This window comes from Telmatherina bonti (genome assembly GCF_933228915.1).
Source record: "Telmatherina bonti genome assembly, chromosome: 18".
NCBI classification, from domain to species: domain Eukaryota; kingdom Metazoa; phylum Chordata; class Actinopteri; order Atheriniformes; family Telmatherinidae; genus Telmatherina; species Telmatherina bonti.
In genome coordinates, this window is record NC_136616.1 from 11,400,972 (window position 1) to 11,419,627 (window position 18,656).

The 18,656-nt window shown below is 40.1% G+C and overlaps 1 protein-coding gene across 1 annotated transcript in view; it reads right to left on the reverse strand.

Annotated features, from left to right (window-relative positions):
* Nucleotides 1-18,656, reverse strand: part of arhgap36 (Rho GTPase activating protein 36) — a 101,728-nt gene that overhangs the window by 34,142 nt on the left and 48,930 nt on the right. Inside the window, exon 2 of the mRNA XM_079257390.1 lies at nt 10,245-10,401. Within this exon, the coding sequence (XP_079113516.1) occupies nt 10,245-10,401 (157 nt within the window). The remainder of the gene's footprint in view (nt 1-10,244; nt 10,402-18,656) is intronic.

Consider the following 18,656-nt stretch of genomic DNA (forward strand, 5'->3'; position numbering starts at 1 on the left):
ACACTGCAAGAATTTTGACATATCTAATGGTAGTAAATGGTAAATATTTATTTATTTTACATTCTGTTAAAGGCACAAATACAGATCTTATGTTTTAAAAATGTACTTTTCTTACCATTTTTGTGCCATTACTTTTCCTGCTTTTGTTCCTGTTTTTTCTAATCAGATCTGAGGTGGAAATTATTTAACCAAGACTCTCGATGAGAAGATCACACTGGAGTTTATTAAACTTTTGCAGCACAAAGAGAGCAGTCACAGATGTGGCCTTTTATCACTGAGAGTTTCACAAAAGATAATGAGTGATTCACATAAGAAGAGGAAGCAATCATGTTTCCAGTGACTTTAAGGGAGACAAAGGGTGATTTAAAAGGTGCTTTCATTGTTACCTTCTTATAGAGGTCTTTCGCATACACACTGGAATATTAATTTAATATGTACCACTCATTATTTACAAATTGTTGAACTTATACTGTTCTCAGTCAAATTTCCATCAAAGATTATTTTTAATTGAACTCAAACACTGAGTCTTGCATTGTTTCATAAAGGTGTCTGAAAATATCACTTTATTCTCTTAATATCGATTAAATGTTAAGTATAGCACGACATTGAAAAACCAACATGCTTGACTGTATGGGCTCCTGGTTTAGACATTCTCAGTCGATTGAATCAACATTATTAGTTGTTATCAGCTCATTTGTATTGAACAGTGGGCAAGTATGATTAATCTGTATCAGTTAGCAGCAGCACTCATGTAGGAAGATTCCCAGTCCTGGAATCCAGTCTGCCAGCAGACCTCAGATCCTCAACATAAAAGCCCATTTTAGGAAAAAAACAACGAATCCTAATGGACCTTAAACAAATGATATAACTGAATAAACACCTAAACATTGTTTCCTTATTAACAAGGATTCTCTAAAGTCTTGGATTGTTGCCATTGTGGTTGCTATGGACACAGTTGGCATGTGCCAATCCTTTTTGTGGTGTCCGCCATCGATGTGCTGCGTTCCACATGAAATTACCGATGGCTAATGGCATTACAAGTTTTCATTAATGTTTTAAAGGTTGCTATAAAACACTTTTGCATGTTTTTATCTCTAGAGTTGATATCAGCCAGTCAAAGAAGTGGATCAAATACTTTTTTAACATCAAGATTCCACCCTGCTGATACAAAACATGCCAGTTGTTTTCCCTTTCACTTGTATTTTATTAAATACTTTATTATGGGGGCATTTGGTTTAGATGCCTCGTGGACACCTCCCTGATGATGTGTTTTGGGCATGTCCCACCAAGAAGAATACATGGCCAAGTCATTTACTGATCAAGTAAAGCATGAATTTTTCTGGATCCGACATTACATGATGATATTCATAAAGATGTTTCACTGTTTTTTGTTAAAAATAGGATGAACCCTGGATTGTTTTTTTCTTCTGTAACGTAAACAGCAAAATTTCTGTGAGCTCGGGCAAAATCTCTGTTACTGAATTGGAAATGCCAAAATTCCCTCCGGTATCAAAGCCAATCACATTTTTGGGGTCCCTGTTGTTTGTTGTGTCCTGTGCGTTGGATTTCACCTGGGTTATGATGAATTTCACCTGGCGCTGTCGTTTGTTGTGCCCATCAGAGTTCAGAACCAAAGATTACAAGAAAAACTAATCATATAACTAAAATGACTTAGTTTTACTTTGCATCAGTTGGATTTATGGACACTTTGTGGCGCCTCATATGCAGCTTTGTAGGTTTTTCCTGCCAGCATGAACACATGACCCATGGGTTTGTTTTAGGTTTTCATGTTGTGTGGGATAACTTTTGAGGATACTGAGCTGTTTTCTAAGGCTAGCACCCTGAGAGAACTAAATATTTTCGACCTTAGCTGGGACACTCGAGCTCAGTGATGCTCGCTCAGTTAGAAAAGGGTTTAGAAGTTGGAAGGCAGGCAGAACGGCTGCAGAAAAAACAGACATGGAGGGAGTGGGATAAAAAGGCAAAACACAAAGGATAGAAATATCAGAGGCAGTAGAGATCCAGTTGGTTGGAAATCCCCATAGAGCAGCAGCTCAGTGATTGGGGCATGAGAATGAACTCAAACCAAATACGAGCAAAAAACTCTCTCATGCATGTGCACACCCAGTTAAAACTAGTTAATGAAGCCAGCACCAACTGCAAAGTTGGGAAAAGGGTTTCTCTCTTAGTTTATGCTTAAATGATCCAAAACTTATGGGAAAATTGAAAGGTCATGTAAAGAATAAAACTAACATTGAGAAAGACAGAAAGGGAAAACCAATGGAAAAGAAGCCCTGCTGAGAAAAAGCAATGGAAACCAGAAGAAGACCAATAAGGAGGGAGGGAACATGGCAGGAGGTGATGCCTCCACCATGAAAAGCAGAGTATGTTGAGGATATTTCACCCCAGGGGAGAAACTGGGAGGAAATATTCCCACACTTACTGACAGAGAGCTTTGTCTGTGAGCCAGGCAGAGGAAACCATCTCTTCCTCAGCTGGTTTCTATAACTTAACAGGCGAAGAAATGTCATCTCAACTTTACAATGATGGGAGAATGTTGGACAAAATGGATCTTAAAACTCAGAAAATAACTTTTTTATTGAGTCTGGCTGTGAGAGATGATGTACTGTAGTTATTTTATGAACTGTTTGATGTCAACACAAACAGGTAAAAAAAACCAGATCTTCCTCCTACGCTCCCAGACAACTGACAGGAAGGCCTTCTCCACACATAGCAGGCATCTCACAAAACCAAGATATTATTCTCAGATTTGGCCTGCCATGTCAAATGATTCTTTAAAAAACCTCTGATTCAAGTGAAGATTTGCGATCATGCCAAGTGCATGTGGACATTTATAACCGGAGTTTTAAGTTTTGAAACGTCATCGTCTGCAACAAAAAATACCATGAAGTCATGTACGACCTTTGTTTTCAACAGCATGGATGTCCTCAAAACTGTGCAGGTGTTATCTGTTGTCCAGGCGCGTTGGGTTTGTTTGTTTTCACACTGCCGTCAGTACCGCTCCACACAGACGACCAATGGTAATGGATTTGTACTTATATAGCACTTTTCCAGTCATACAGACCACTCAAACTGCTTTACACTACTTGTCACATTCACCCATACAACACACTCATACCCCAATAGGCACATCGGAGGGCAGCTTGGGGTTCAGTGTCTTGCCCCAGGACACTTCGGCGTGTTGTCGGGGGAAGCCTGGAATTGACCTTCCAACTTTCCTGCTAAAGGACGACTGCTCTTCCTCCTGAGCCACAGCCGCCCCATTATGGACAGTTATTTTCTACCACCTATGCATCTCATGTTAGAGGCATGTTTTGTGGAAGTGACGTCATGAAATGGAGGGTTATTCTGATTGGACAGGATTAGAGGCATTATCGCCGTCTGCAGGTTTGATTTGCTTATGAATGTGCTTAACAACGCGGTTATGTGGATTAGGCGGGAATGGATTTGTTTTATGAAAAATTAGGTTGTGTGGACTCTTTCTTTCACTTTTTTTTTTTTTTTTTTTACTGGCCAGAAGGGTTTTACAAAAACCCAGCAACGTGTGAAGCTATATGACATATAGATGACACAAGAATTAAGGCAGTTTTAAAGGCTGAAGATATCCAATCTGGTTTGAGCTTAATTTACCCAATAATGTGGTCAGTGAGTGTGTTTTTAGTCCGGAGCATGTTTGAGTTAACATATGGGGTGTTTGGAGAGTTGTAAGCAAGCATCTAACAACTAAGGAATAAATATACACGATTTGTTTGTCCATCTAGTTGCCATGGAAATGAGCAAAGTAGGGAATGCAAGATGAATTCTATCTTTCCCAGGAAGTATTCAACAGAGACCGGCTCTGATGGGAAACAATATCTACAGTTATTAGTAAAGAGAAAGAGAGAAAGGGAAAAGAACCAAGTTAGATGGAAAAAATACTGAAAGTGTGCAGAACAGGAAGTCTCAGAGGATGTGTCATATGGGAGAAACACACACAAACCTAACTAGTTACTTATGTACACATACACAGTACTGAGACACACACTTCAAACCCAATCTTAACTCTGAAATATAAAAAAAAAACCCATTGAAAATGACTCAGGATTTTAGGAGTACAGTCTTCTTTATACATGTTTTTGTCAGAAGGGAAACAAAACAGGATGATTATGAATAAGAGGGAATACAAACATCCTAGCTGACGTGCTCGGTGAATGAATGTAGCTCTGAAATATCTCTGTTACAGATCAGCATCAGACTTTATTTACAATGTCTTCACTGGGCATGTGAACACGGCATCTATCATCAACAAACCTTTTTCAGCATCTATGTGAAATTAAAACTGACATCCTGGACAAACAGACATATTCTGAGTCTGTTTTGACTGCCTTAAATGTTTGTTGTGGTTCATTAGACAGATATCTAAAAAGAACGCTCACAGTGGGCGTCTGCAAATCTCAAAGCAAAACCTTGCCTAGATCAGCAAGAAACAGGATTTATTAAGGACTAAACGAGGTCCAAAATGAGACTAACCAAACACTGGAGAAATACGAGTCTGTTTTGGATTCCAAATGTCTCCAAAAAGAGTTGCTTCGCAGTGTTTCAATGTAGCGACTGAGTTTCCAGCCACAACTGCTTTGTCCGTATTAGGAGGTGGCACTTTAAGGTAAATAGCTGGTGGCATTAATCCTCCAGTTAAGCTGTGTTAAGGTGTTACAGAGTATGAAGAAGAAGAGTATGAAGACATCATTAAAAAGATGGCCAGACAAAACAACAACAGCAATGTTGGACACCTGGCAGAATCCGGGGGGATTTTATAAAAACCAGGAAAACATATCCAGTGATTGTGTCTTGAATTTGGAATAGTGATCCAGTTGTTCCACATGTCTGTCCCTCAGTACAAAACTAACTAGAGCTACATGTTTACACTCACTCCCAATCAGTGTTTGGAGGAATCTGAGCCCGATCCTTGGAACAGCATCAGCTCTGGACTCCATAAGCCGGTGTTTCTCAATTCGGACCCCCGGGACATGCAATGCATGTTTTAGACATGTTCATGCTCCAAAACACCTGAGTCAGACTACCGAACTTCCTCATCAAGTTCATTGCCGCCTGTTAATGAACCTTTTTTTTCCATTCAGCTGTTAAAGACCCTACAGAACTTCAGCCATCTTCCCGTCACACACCCCCTTCTGACCTGTTAGCGCTCTCCAACCAGAAAAAGACTCTCGTGCCTTTTTTCTCTTTTATTCTTCATGTTTTTTTTTGTTTTTTGTTTTTTTTGCTGAATCAGCAATGTTGCGTGTTTAAAACAGCCAGTTCCTTATTACACCGCAAAGCGAAGCGTCACGTCGGCAAGGCCCGTCCCAGATGTAAAGGTTGTGTAGTGTTGGTTTCTCAGCCTTGGCGTGATGCTGAGTAGCAGTAGCTCTGGAAATGTACATGATGGATGTCACTGTGGGCTGCATGGTGGTTAGCACTGTGGGGGTGGGGCAAGATTTGCAAAATGGCCTTTCTGTGTGGAGTTTGCATGTTCTCCAAAAAATGTGACAAAAAATCCAGGACTTCCTCCCACCGTCCAAAGACATTCATGTTAGGTTAACTGGTTACTCTGAATTGCCCCTAGGAGTGAGCGTGAGTGGTTATCTCTGTGTGGCCCTGCGGTCAGGGTGTCCAGGGTGTACCCTGCCTTTCACCCAAAAGACAGCTGGAATAGGCTCCAGCTTCCCCACGACCCTTCATTCAATTAAGCGGTTAGGAAAATGAATGAATGAGATGTCACTGTGTCATTGAACAAGTCTGGAATGTGGAATTTAAAGGTCAAAAAGTTACAAAATGCGTCTCTAAAGTAGGGTTGCCAATAAAACACAGTGAAGTGGGTCCTGAAGACCTGAATTGAAAAACACTGACCTAACCCTTCTTGAAAAAAACCAACAGCAGAAGGAAGATCATCTATGTGCAGCCAGAAAACACAAATAACAATAGAAACGACAGTGTGCGAAGCAAAAAGTATTTTTTCCGTTTAGAGACTAAATAACTTAAAAAGATTCAGCAGCACAAACAGAAGTTGCAGATCCAGCGCTGCTGTTGTCATGCTACTGTTCATGGGAGTAAACCGGGCCTGAATGGACAACTGCTAAACAATGTGATGGATGTCATTTTCACAAAAAAAAAGAGTTAAATTCTCCCACTGGAGCCTGTTCTCAATCCACCCAAACGGCGCTCATGACAGGAGTATTTGTGTTGGTTCAGATGTAGCGAAAAGCTCTGCCAGCTTGATGTGCTGAACTTTCTTCAACCTTGTCTGCGAGAACTAAATGGTGTCATTTTCTTTTCGGGGCCTGGAGAACTAGAAAAATGGTCTCGCTTCTCATGGAGGATGGTAACAGCTTAACATAGCGGCGCTCTGTTCCTGGTGCAACTACGATGGGTCGATTCCAGACAAAATGTCCCAACTGGGATTAAAGAAGTAAAAATGATGATTTTTGGGAATGTGATGACACCCCCCCACTAACAAATACTCAAAAGTCTGTAGAACGTTGTGTTCATGTAAATGTTACAGCCAATCACATAAACATTTTCAGGATTTCTTTTTTTTTTTTCCCAAGAAATGCTCGAGGGATCCTAAACCAGCATCTAAAAGTCAAACGGTTGAATTTCTTAACACTGTTGTCTTTAGGGACATAAAAACCCACAAACCTCTGAAGATGTGTGCTTGCCTTCTATCTTAAGACTATAACGGGCCTCAACTAGAAACATGGTCAAAGTTAAGAATGTCAGAGGTTAATTATCCTGAGAGAGAACAACAGTAAAGGCAGGGACATGGAGGCTGAGAAAAGCAGCTTACATGGCAGCTGATCTCACAGGAAAGAAGGCCACCAAGAGACCCTGCTCATACACACACCGCTTTAAGTACGTGCCATGTTGAAGCAACTGCTTCTGTGAACTTGCAGACCTCGGTGATCCTTCCAGCCTCAATGCACAAAAGAGGAAAAACCTCTGCAGATGTGTGAAATCCTCACACTACGTCTGTGCAACGATCCAGTTGGCTGGATTTGGCACATTACAGACCACATGGATCCAGAGGTTTCACATAAACAGTATTTCAGAGCGAAGTGAGAAAAGCTTGTGCAAGCAAACATCAAAAGAGGAAAAGTGTTGAGGTATTTCCCAGTCTTATCAGATAGTAACCAAACCTGCAGGGTTCACTGACCGGCAAATAGGCTGAATATTCATTCCACAGGACTTTGTGTTTTATGTGTTGCATTTCTTACATAATCACACTTGTAACTTGTAGACCATTGAGGTTACAGTACATAAAATGACCTTTTTATTCATTTATTTTCTTTACCAGTTTAGTGTCATGGGAAGCTGGAGCCTATCCCAGCGATTAGCAGGCGAGAGGAAGGATACACCCTGAACAGACCCCCAGTCCATCGGAGGGCCAACACAGAGGGGCAAAATTCAGAGTGACCAATTAACCTGGCATGCATGTCCTAGAACGGTGGGGAAAAGCCGGAGTACGTGGGGAGAACAGATGCACACATGGTGACAACATGCAACTTTCACAGAAAGGCCACTGTTACCGGGCAGATTCAGGAATAAAAAAGCCCAAACAGAGTTTAATCAGGCGTATTCTGGTTTAAAGGACTGACCTGTTTGGGCTTTGTTTGTCGAGGCAGAGATAATAAGTCAGTGATCGCTTAATCTTAAAGCTTCTGTCAGTACAGTTTCCCTCCTGCAGGTGATACGCAAATCTGTTTACCGACCCAAACATTTGTCAAACAAAGAGCCTCTCTGAAACCGAATAAATGTGTCAGACATATTCACTGAATCCAAATCTTTGGTTTGATTATTTAAATAAAATTTGCTGATGACTTGTGTTCTCAGGTTGAAAACGAAGGGATTAAACATCGGTGAATGAAAAGGTTTTCTTTACTGCAGCTCACTCATGACTGTGAAAATGAACCCTTTCCCAAACACTAGCTGCTCTTTAATAAAAGCAACACTTCTAAAACTACAAATGGGATTTGCTGATATTTCTATCAGATGACGTTTAGCACTAAGGTGCTATTCTTGTGAAATCTTATTGGCATGATGATCATTTTACCAGTCCTCCTTAAAACGCAGGTCTTGCTCTGTTTCAAGCGAACCAAATGCAGGAAACAGACTACAAAAATAGTCACTTCCTGCATTTGGGGAGGTGTTGCATTGTGGGTAAATACATTTAGAGTACATTAAAATACGTTAAGAGTCCTCTGTCTCATCTGTTGTTCATACTACGTCCATTGTTGCAGTGTGTTACTGCAGTATACTTGCATAAGACACAATAAAAAACCCAAAACGGCGATAGTTTCGTCTCCTTATCTTTAGGTTTCTTCTTCTTGTCCTCTCCTTTGCTAAATACCAGTACAGCGCCACCTTTGGTGGAAATGGAGATGTATTATTCCAATGGTTTGGCTCATTTGACCAAAGTGTAGCGTAAACACAAACTTGGTCTGCATGGATACACCCCCATAATCGGAATCGGACCTCAGTCTAGCGGACTATCCTGATGTGAAAGTGTCATGTTTTTGCCACCCTGATCTCCTGGCGCTCATCATTGATTACTCGATCCACCTGCTGGCTTCCTAATTGCCTCTGCTACCTCATTCAGTTCACCTGGTTTCCTTTTCTCTCACTGCCTACTTAAGCTCCCTCCAATCCCTCCTTTTCTGCCAGATAATAATCAGACCTATGTCTAGTTTTGTTCCAGCGTTCTACGGATTGATCCTCAGTTGCCGACCCTCTGCTTCATGCCCCTGGATTACCCTCCTTGCCTTGCCCTCGACGGACACCGCTACCTTTCGGATCTTCTGGTTACCGACCCTGCCTGTCTTTGGATCTCTGAGCCTTGTCTTTGCCTGGATGAGTATTTTGCCATCCTGTTTACCTCCCAGCTGTTGCCTGGTTTCTTCTGCAGACCACTCCCCTGGACTGATCTTCTGTTCATACTCCTCCACCAATAAACTGGTCATTTGTCCAGAACTCCCTGTGTGTGGCTGAATTACGGATCCTCAGGGTAACTCATTACATGAAAGCATCATTAGACTAACTCGTGTCTCTTCTTACTAATAGGTCATTTCTGGTGACCATATTAAAGACTGTTACGGTTTTCCTGCCCCAAACTGTTGAGTTGAAAATTGAGGACTTGCTAGAGCCAATATGGCAGCGCTTATGACCTAAAGGTTGGGACCAATGTGTAGTCTATGTCTATGAGTAAGCCCTCCTCGCTGGTTTAAGTTGTTCTAGAGTACAGCTGAATCGGGTGCAGAGACATTTTCCTGGGTTCTGGTTATCTAATGGCTAGTGGAAGTTTTACATGCTCCTCTGACAACAATACCAAGGCATGCAAAAGAATACATGTAAAGATTTTGAGAGGAAAAGAGCTCACAGCCAATACTGAATATAGAGGGAAAGAGCAAAATGACAGTAGTTACAGTTACATCTTTTAATGTCTTTTAATCTGGAATTAATTATTCTGAATTACATTATTCTGAATAAAAGTATTCTCCTTCGACTTTACATGGAAATAGTAATTCTAGTAAGCTGAGGAGAAGGAAGTGTGCAGAATATGTGCATCACCAGGATGAGACAAGGTAATGAGCATGTGCAGAACGAGCAGAGGGAACTAAAAGCAGAATGAATGTTTACACGATAGAGGAATGAATCAGTTTGGATTTAAAATTGGAATAAATCAGCCACTTTGTAAGTTTTATCCCGAATTGCCTGTTTCATTTGGAATTAGATGTTTACATGGTTATTTCTCAAAGCAGATTAAACTTTTAGTGTTGACATGGCCACGACTCCGCTTGAGTCTCATAAGACAGTACTGACCAACTTTGTTGATGTTTCTACTCTGCAACACACAGCGTAATGTGTTGTTGTTAGCTGCTATTGCCAGCAGGAATGAGATAATGGCTAAAACGGCAACCACAGCCAACACCTGAATCAGGTGTGACAAAATTTCCTGCTTTAGCTTCCCCCTAAAATGGAACATGGTAAAAGTCCCAATTCCAATCTTTTCCTTTGTTTTCACGTTTTCTGTTTAGATATGACAACAGAATCAACCTTAATATACCTGGTTATCTAAATTAAACTGAGTTTTAAAACTTAAGTACTTTGTTAATAATTCATGTGTCTAAGAAAGAAAACAATTTCTATAAAATCAACAGTGTATCCTTTAAAAACCATTTTTGCTCTCCCACCTCTGGGAATGCTGATCTTGAAGTCCAGATCTCTCTCCTCCAGGTGATACAGTGCAACTTCCTGTAACCTGGCTCTCTCCAGCTCTGACAGACTCTGGATGGGAACCGGCTGCAACCGTACGCTCTGGCCCAACATGGTCCCCCACGTGTGGTCCCCCTGCGGACAGGAAAATGGTTTGAAAGCTGATGAGGATGATGAAAGCACACCCATGCAGGTCATCAATCATACAAGCAGTTGCTCTTTTATCTAAAGCATTTACAGCAAAGTCCATTTGATGATTTAATCAGAATGTGAAATGTAAAGCTCCTGGAAGCAATCAGTAAACACACACAACCAACCATCAAGTTCTGATGGCAGGAGAAACCTAATTTAAAGGCACAAACATGAAAAAGGTTATTAACAAGCGTTCAGCCATACTTTCATCTTCTTCCTACATTCTTCAACAAACATGATCTTTCAAAAGGTCCAAAGCTCCCACATTTTTTTGTTACAAGAAAGAATAATAGGATATTATCTTATTACTCATGTCATTGTATTTAAAAGTCCTTACCCTTTCTTTCCAAATACCTATTGGGATTTATCTTTGTCTAATAACCTTGGGATCTTGGTACAACTAAACTTCATTTAAGCCTCTGGACACAGTCTAAGCTGAACACATGAAGAATGTACCCGCAACTGCAGCAAATTCACCGTTTGAATGGTTGAAAAATGTTTTCTGTGCCCCTGGAAAAGCTTTGTCAAGGCTCAGAAAAATCTCCCCTCAGATCAACATTTTTCTGTTTGGTTTGGAGGTTATAAATTAATAACAGAAAGCTTACATTACAGATGGAGAGCTTTTTTCCTGTTTATAAAATGCTGCATGTAGTAGGCAAGACATGCCGTCTGGTTGATAAAAAAGACCTTAATGTTGTTCCTTTTTCCAGATCCAGATTTTTCTAAATCTATCTGCGCTTTAGAATTATTCCAGATGCCAGTCAGCTGTTTGAAACTTTGTATTGGTCATAATCATCCGGACATAATTAGCTTCGAATTTTAACAGTGAAGAGTCTGATGGCGAATGCCCCTTTCCGGCTCCTAGTAAGCTTGGTAGGTTAGCTCTTCTTAATACACAGAAAAATATGAAAGGTACAAACTTACTTGGTTGAGTTTAGGAACAGATTTTTGATCCCAACAGTGAAACTAGCAGAGTTTTTACAAACCCTTAATCACGTGACCACAGTTGGCCAGCATAGCTGCCTTGTATTGTGTGGCTTTGGCTGATCAATAACCAACACCTACTTAAGGGAGTGATCCAAACTCTTATAACAGCTATTCAATAAGGGGTGATAACATTTCAAGCAGATGTAATTCTGAAAACTACCTACTAAACAGGCATTTTCCCAACATTTCATCGTCATTGTGAGTAGTGGCTTCAGTAGGAGATGTAAGAATTCAAATAGGAGTTAGTTTGATAAAGTCTGACTACAGAACGTATTTATTCATGTTTAAGACTTTGGCACAAATCTTCTGATAGCGCGGCTGTGCTACAGGTAACTAATGAGATTAAAGTAAGTTTTATGTAAGTTTTACTCTTTTGTAAACAGTGTTGGGGTAACTTGTTGCAAGGTGACAAAGTAAAGTAAAACACTAGACTTAATATATCAGCCATGAAATGATGATACTATACTGTAGGAACACGCTTTGAGGTGTTACCCTCGCTGTGTTTGCCCCGTGTGTGAAGTTCTAATCCATTTAAGTGGCGTGCTCTGCCTGTGTGTGTGTCCTTGCCTTGACACGTTGCAGTAGAGATGGATTTGAGTGAGGTACCTAGTGTGTGTTCACTTCTAGACTTCATACAATCAAACAAGATGATTTATAATCCACTGGAGTTTTCATTCTACTGAGATTCTTTCATTTGACTTTCCAGATCAGTGGAAAGTCTCCACTGTCTGTTTTATCAGCGGATCTAACTTGCACAAGAACACACAGATGAAACGCTCCACGGGACTTTGGCTTTATGGACATCGTAGCTTCTAGTAGTAAAAACTAGTCCCAGAACAACCAGCAGGATACTTGCAGACTGCCACTACAGAGAAGTTGTACAGGTTTGGGGAATTCAAAAAGTTCATGGTACCTCAAATAAATGGGGCTGAATTTATTCCACCATTGGACCAATTCCTTCCAGACAAGGTCTTGTGGAATTCCAGTATTGTGGGAAGTGAAAGGGTTTGGGGAGCTTCTTGCATATAGTATAAACAAATGTAACTTTGTGGTAATTGTGCCCTCACTTAAAGGGCCCATCATAAACATTTGTTTAACAGTTTAATATGGGTGTCAGAGGCCCAACAAATTTGTTGTCAAATTCAGTCTTAGTCCTTAGTTTTTCAAAAGGGAATTTTGTGAGCTTTACAAAGAACAGGCTGTTTCTGTGTCTGAACCTTTAAATGATTGTGAGTGTTGCCTGTCCACGGCCACTTCACACCCCTCCTGGGGAGAGAGTGTGGAATGAGCTTCCCCTCCACATTAGACAAGCCTCCTCCCTGTCCATTTTTAAAACTCATCTTAAAACCCATTTTTATTCCTTGGCTTTTAACCCAACATAAGACAGCTTCCGGTCAGTGTGCCTTATTTTTATTATTGGTTTTTATTTATTTAGTTTGTTTTATTGTTTTAATCCCATATTCCTTGTATGACCTCTTGTTTTTATGTTATTTGCATTTGAACTGTTTTATTCTGTTTTTATTTTTGCCGATTGTGTACAGCACTTTGTTTCAACTCTGGTTGTTTTAAAGGGCTTCATAAATAAAGTTGAGTTGAGTTGAGTTGAGTTGAGCTGAGTTTTCACTGAGGGTAGGTTCAGAGAGTCAAAGGGGGGGGGGTCAATGGCAGTGTCCACTACCGGGGTAGAGGCTATTTGCCTTTGTGAGGTCACAAAGGGAAAGATCTCAGATTCACCTGTTTTATGAGTACACATTTGCGAAAATGTGGAGCAAGTAAGTGAGAGAGGTGGCAGAGTTTTCTCATTTTGGCACCTTGTACACAGGATATGAAGACATATATCTGTAAGAAGAAAAACTTTTAAAAGTTAATTTTGCATAACATGGGACCTTCACATACCATACATTACATATTTGATACTTACAGTTTCATACAGAGACATTTTGCATCATTTTACAGTAGAAACTTTACTCAAAACTCTGTTGGGCACTATATGATAGTTCTCTCCTGCCCGCTAAGGGAAACCAGGCAGCAGAGGATTTCAATACAATAATCTTGTCCTGTCACATAGTCATAAATTATAAATATACCTTTAACATTTATCTATTGTAGCTCACTGCATCGTCCTCAGACAGCTTCCTTGAAGTATAACTAACTGAAACCAGAGTGGTGATTAGCAAACAACGGCATTGAGAAAGACATAGAAGGTTTAAAGAGCAACTAAAGAAGCAGAAATGAACCTAAATAAAATCATGATTAAAGGGAGTAAAGGAAGTTTGTTTAGTTGAAGACAAGGGATAACAAGAGCCAGACAACCTCATCCATATTTACAACCTGCTCAACCCTTCACACAAAAATGCAACTTTAACGTATGAGTGTGATGTGATTGCGCATGGAAAGCTCTTTTTCTGAGCATTAAGCCTCTGGGATCTTCCACAAAAGCTTAAAAATATATCAGTTGCTAAATCCACACAATGTGGTTAGCATTAAGAACTAATTTATTTCCATCTACAAATCTTAGACAAGTTTAGGCCAAGGATGCTCCTTTGGTTTGCTTTATTAACTAAATCAGCACTTTTTTCTACATCTGTTTTAGGTTCACCATCCTGGCAGGAGGACTGTGAGGTCTTTCACATTCCAGTAAAAATTGGAAACAAAACTCAAACACTGGATTATTTTACATTGTTGCTCCTTTGTGGTTTTGGTGTGTGGTTAGATGAAACCACATGGGATATTTAGACGAGCAAGGCCTCTTTGTTGACAGATAACACACATGAGAACTTTCTGTCTGCTTTTCTAAAGGGGTAAGAAGCCAGAAGGGCAGATGACCATTAGTTTGGTCTTTAAAAAGACATTGCATTGCACAAGTTACGCCAGTGTTCTGGATAAAACAACAGAAACCACTGCTGTCTGTATGTGAAGCATAAAGAAAAATGAAAACAGGAAAATAAAACAGTTTAATTTGTGCTTGTATCCAGTATTATTAAAAATTAATTCAGTCTTGTCTTTATGCCTTTGTTTTGCTTGACATATTCAATATGTCAGCAATGCTTAGGGAACCTAAAGACCACATAGAAGTGGAACCCCTACTGCATTATGAGTATACACATTTGACGACTTTTAATAGTATAATTACAATTAAAGTCATTGATATTAAAGAAAGACCAATGGTCATGACTCCAGGTCCCAAACCCAAGTTGGGGCTAAAAACTGCTGAATAAAATGACTGGTATGAAAAAATAAGCAAGGCCGTCGATGGATATGGCATGTGATACTGCTACACTGACTCTCTCTTCTCCAAGTCATGCTGGCGCTTCAGGAGCCTGACGTGTCACATGTGAAAGAAGGGGGTATCTGAAAGCCTCCCTTTGGAGCAGGGAGCAACACTGGTCTTCAAGAACTGGTGTCCTGCAGTTTTTCCAAATGTTCCTGCTGGAACACACCTGACTCAGACTCAGACAGGCTTTGCACATGCCTGCTAAATACACATTGATTTGTATTGCAGCTAGGACGCTTGGAAAACCTGCAGGACACCGGTCCTCGAGGACCAGGATTGGGCATCCCTGCTTTGGAGGGTGCAGATTTGCCTAAAGTAGTGATATAGCAGTCGTGAATGCAATGCCAATGTAGAAAATGTTAGCAAAACCATTTTTAATTAAATGTATTTGCTTGTGTTTTGCGATACCAAAAATATCTTTGCCTTATGTTAGGCACATACTTTCAAGTTGTAACAAAGCAGTGCAAGATTAGAGTCTAAATAAAGGCTAGAACCCAAAGACATGTCTTTTCATGTAGGACTCAGGTGTCACAATGTGACAGTAGGATATTACATACACTGGGAGTTAATGCAAAGGGGTTACAGGTCAAGTATCATATGCCTATCGGGTTCATTTATAGGCCGCGATTCAGATATGATCAAGCTATCAAGGCAGCTTGGTTGAAATGTTTCAATGCTTAGCATGCAAACTGCCTCAGAGTGACGTTAACATTAAGCAGGTATAATATGTAAGTCCCATACTGACCATGTTAGCATAGCATGTTAGCACACACATTTTACTTATCAGAATCAGATTTATTTGTCATTGAGATAGCGTCCTAGCACAATGAAATTACTTCCAGTACAACACTTCCAAGAATGGACAAAACTGGAAGCAGAATGAGGAAAAGTTACGATTGCTTAAAAAAAATGCATTTTTGGTAATCGGACTGGTCCCTGTGATGAAGAGGTGATCAGTCTGGTGTGTACCCTGCCTTACACCTGAAAGCGAGTAGGAAAGGCTCCAGCCCCATGCAACCCTGTAAACAGTGTAGAAACTAGCAGTGTAGAAACTAGCAGGACTGAACCCGTTTTGTAGATAACCGGTTCAAAGCATCTTTAGGAGTTTTGACCTGATGGAAGTATTTCATAAGAAGTGAAAGATGAATTTGAAAAGAACAGCAAATTTCACCGCAACACCCTCAGTTCATGTAAAATCACAACAATTATCCCACTGGCGGTACTATCAATTATGTTTGAGTATGATGTACAACAGCATTACTTTTCATTACTTTGAGATAGATGTGTCATTTCTTTCAAGACGTAGATATTTAGTATATGGTTGGTTTGATGTCTAGCTAGATCAATAAAGGGTTATAAATGAATTTGAATTCAAATGATCCCACATTGGTTCAAATTATTTGGCTGCATTAGCGGCGTAGTGGTTAGCACTGTGGCCTCACAGCTAGAAGGTCACTGGTTTGAGCTTCAGCTGAGAGGTATTGTTGGAGCAGTGGCCTTTCTGTGTTGAGTTTGCATGTTCTCCTCATTGGTTTGCTCTGGGAATTCTGGCTTTCTCCCACCATCCAAAGACACGCGTGATTAGTTCCATAGCAGTGAGTGTGAGTGGTTGCTTGTCTCTCTGTGTTGCTCCCGTGATGGACTGGCGACCTATCCAGGGTGTACCCTGCCTCTTGCTCAATGATTGCTGGGATAGGCTCCTGCAAACTAAGCAGTCCTGATCTGGATCCCAGTTTATCATTCAGTCTACAGAAGTATACAGAACAGGACTTGTTTTCCAAAGCAAGTCTGCCTTTAAAGGAGCTGAATGAATGAACTTTAATAAAACATACATGTTGCCGTTAGATGGTCTTGGTTTGTACTTCCCTTTATATAATCACTCCATTGTATAAAGTGCACCTGAAGCATTGAATAGGACCCTGGCTGAGTTATGGAAACCTTTCAGCATGATTTCTCTGACTTCCTTGCTGTGTGTATTTTACGATGTGGTTATGTGTTTGCGTACTTGCAAATTTGTGTGACTGCCTCATGTGTACAACTGAGTGGGTTGAGGTGGCCTCACCCCACATGTACAGTGACGTGAAAGAAAATGACTTTGACCTTTATGCTAAATGCAACCAGACAAGTATGATGTGGTGAAGTTGAGAAATAATGCTGCTTAGGCCCCATCCATGTTTTCTAAAGAGAGTAAAGTACATTATCCCAAAGCAACATGGTCTCGTAGAGAACAATGCTATGGAAACACAGGGTTAGAGCTGACATTTAGGTCAGTCTGGAAACCTATGTATTATCTTTGGTATTTTTATTTTCTATTGTTGAGACATCTTCATCCCAAACATTCGTCTCAATATAATAAGCATCGAAACATTAATCATTTCTCCATGCACAGTTACGCTTTCACTTTAAACAACCAGATTTCACAGAAATACAATGAAGAAGCACAACATTTTGGGCACTGCATCACATGATTGTAGAGTAATGTGGTATAACTACATGCTGGTGACAACCATCAATGGAAAGCTTTAAACAGAAGACACCTTTGTCTTGGAAGATGCAGGGAATTACTCATTCATTTAGAGTAAACGTAAAGATAAATAAAGCTTCACAGATAGAGGGTTAGAATAAAGCAGAATTTCACACTAACTTAAAAGAAAAAATGTCATTTATCTGCTGTACATAGAAATGTGGAGTCAGCCTAGTGAGAAAAAAAGACGTATTTGTGATTTTATCAGTTGCATTTACATGATGGACAGATTTAATATGATCATAATTCTTCTAACATGTGCAATACACACTAGTTTGGAAGAAAAAAGGTTTTCTTTTTTTGATTTTGATCCTTTTGACAGTTAAAAGGATCAAGAAAATGGCGTCTCCATCATGTCAGTACAATTTATCAGATCATTTTATACATCCCCCATATAAACGTGTCAGCTGGGGTCTCTGATCAGATGGATTTAAATCAGATTTGTTCATGTAAATGTACCTTTACTAAAATGAAATGGTTGTATCTGCCACAGTCCCGTTGTGTTTTGCTGCCAACATTTTGCAAGTCTCTCAGAACCTATACATCATGTAACCCGATGTGATTCAAGTATGTGTAGAAACAACACACACCGCAAAGACAATCAGAACGAGTGTATGGTTACGTTTTCCTGCTGAATCAATCGTGAAAAGGCTGCTTGACATGTTTACATAACGCTTTTTCTGGTGTTCGATTGGATCAGAAGTGCTCCATCTAAACGCAACTAATGACAACTTGACCAACTGATACATATTTTTTCACCTCAAACCCCCACATAAAATTTCCCTTACTAATTATGATAGTGTGCTTAAGAGCTAATAAATAAAGTACATTGTAAGACCTTCACAGGGTGCTAAAGATTGTTTCTAAGGTGCTTTCCTCAAAGATCTGGTTGCTGTGCGCTCAACAGTACCAGTTTGTACAAAGACCAGACAGCCTCCACAGGTACAATACTGGATTTTATAAGAGTAAATCCTGCACTGTTGAGGAAACAACACAAGTTTGTTAGACGGTACTAACCCAGTGACAGTCCATTGTGCCCATAAAGGTACCAGGAGGTACTTTATTTTCTGAGAGTGTACATACTTTACAAGAAGAAAAAGAGTTGCAGCTTTTTCCTCATAGATTTGATTCGGGGGTTCGGGTTCGGGTTCTGTTTGTAGGACACATCATCACATTTCCACTGGTATAAAAGGGTCAACAGGGCTGAATGGATAGTTCTGAGGAATAGCTGGACAGTGAGGAAGAGCAAAAATCAGGACAACACATCATAAGAGGCTTATAATATATACCAGAGGTGTAATGGTTCCACAAGAGGGTATACTCTCAATTTTTTGTCCTTTTTTTTTTTTTTTTTTTTAAAAAGTGGGCAACAGCGTCAGGCTGCTAGACATATAAACATCTTTAATATGTCTA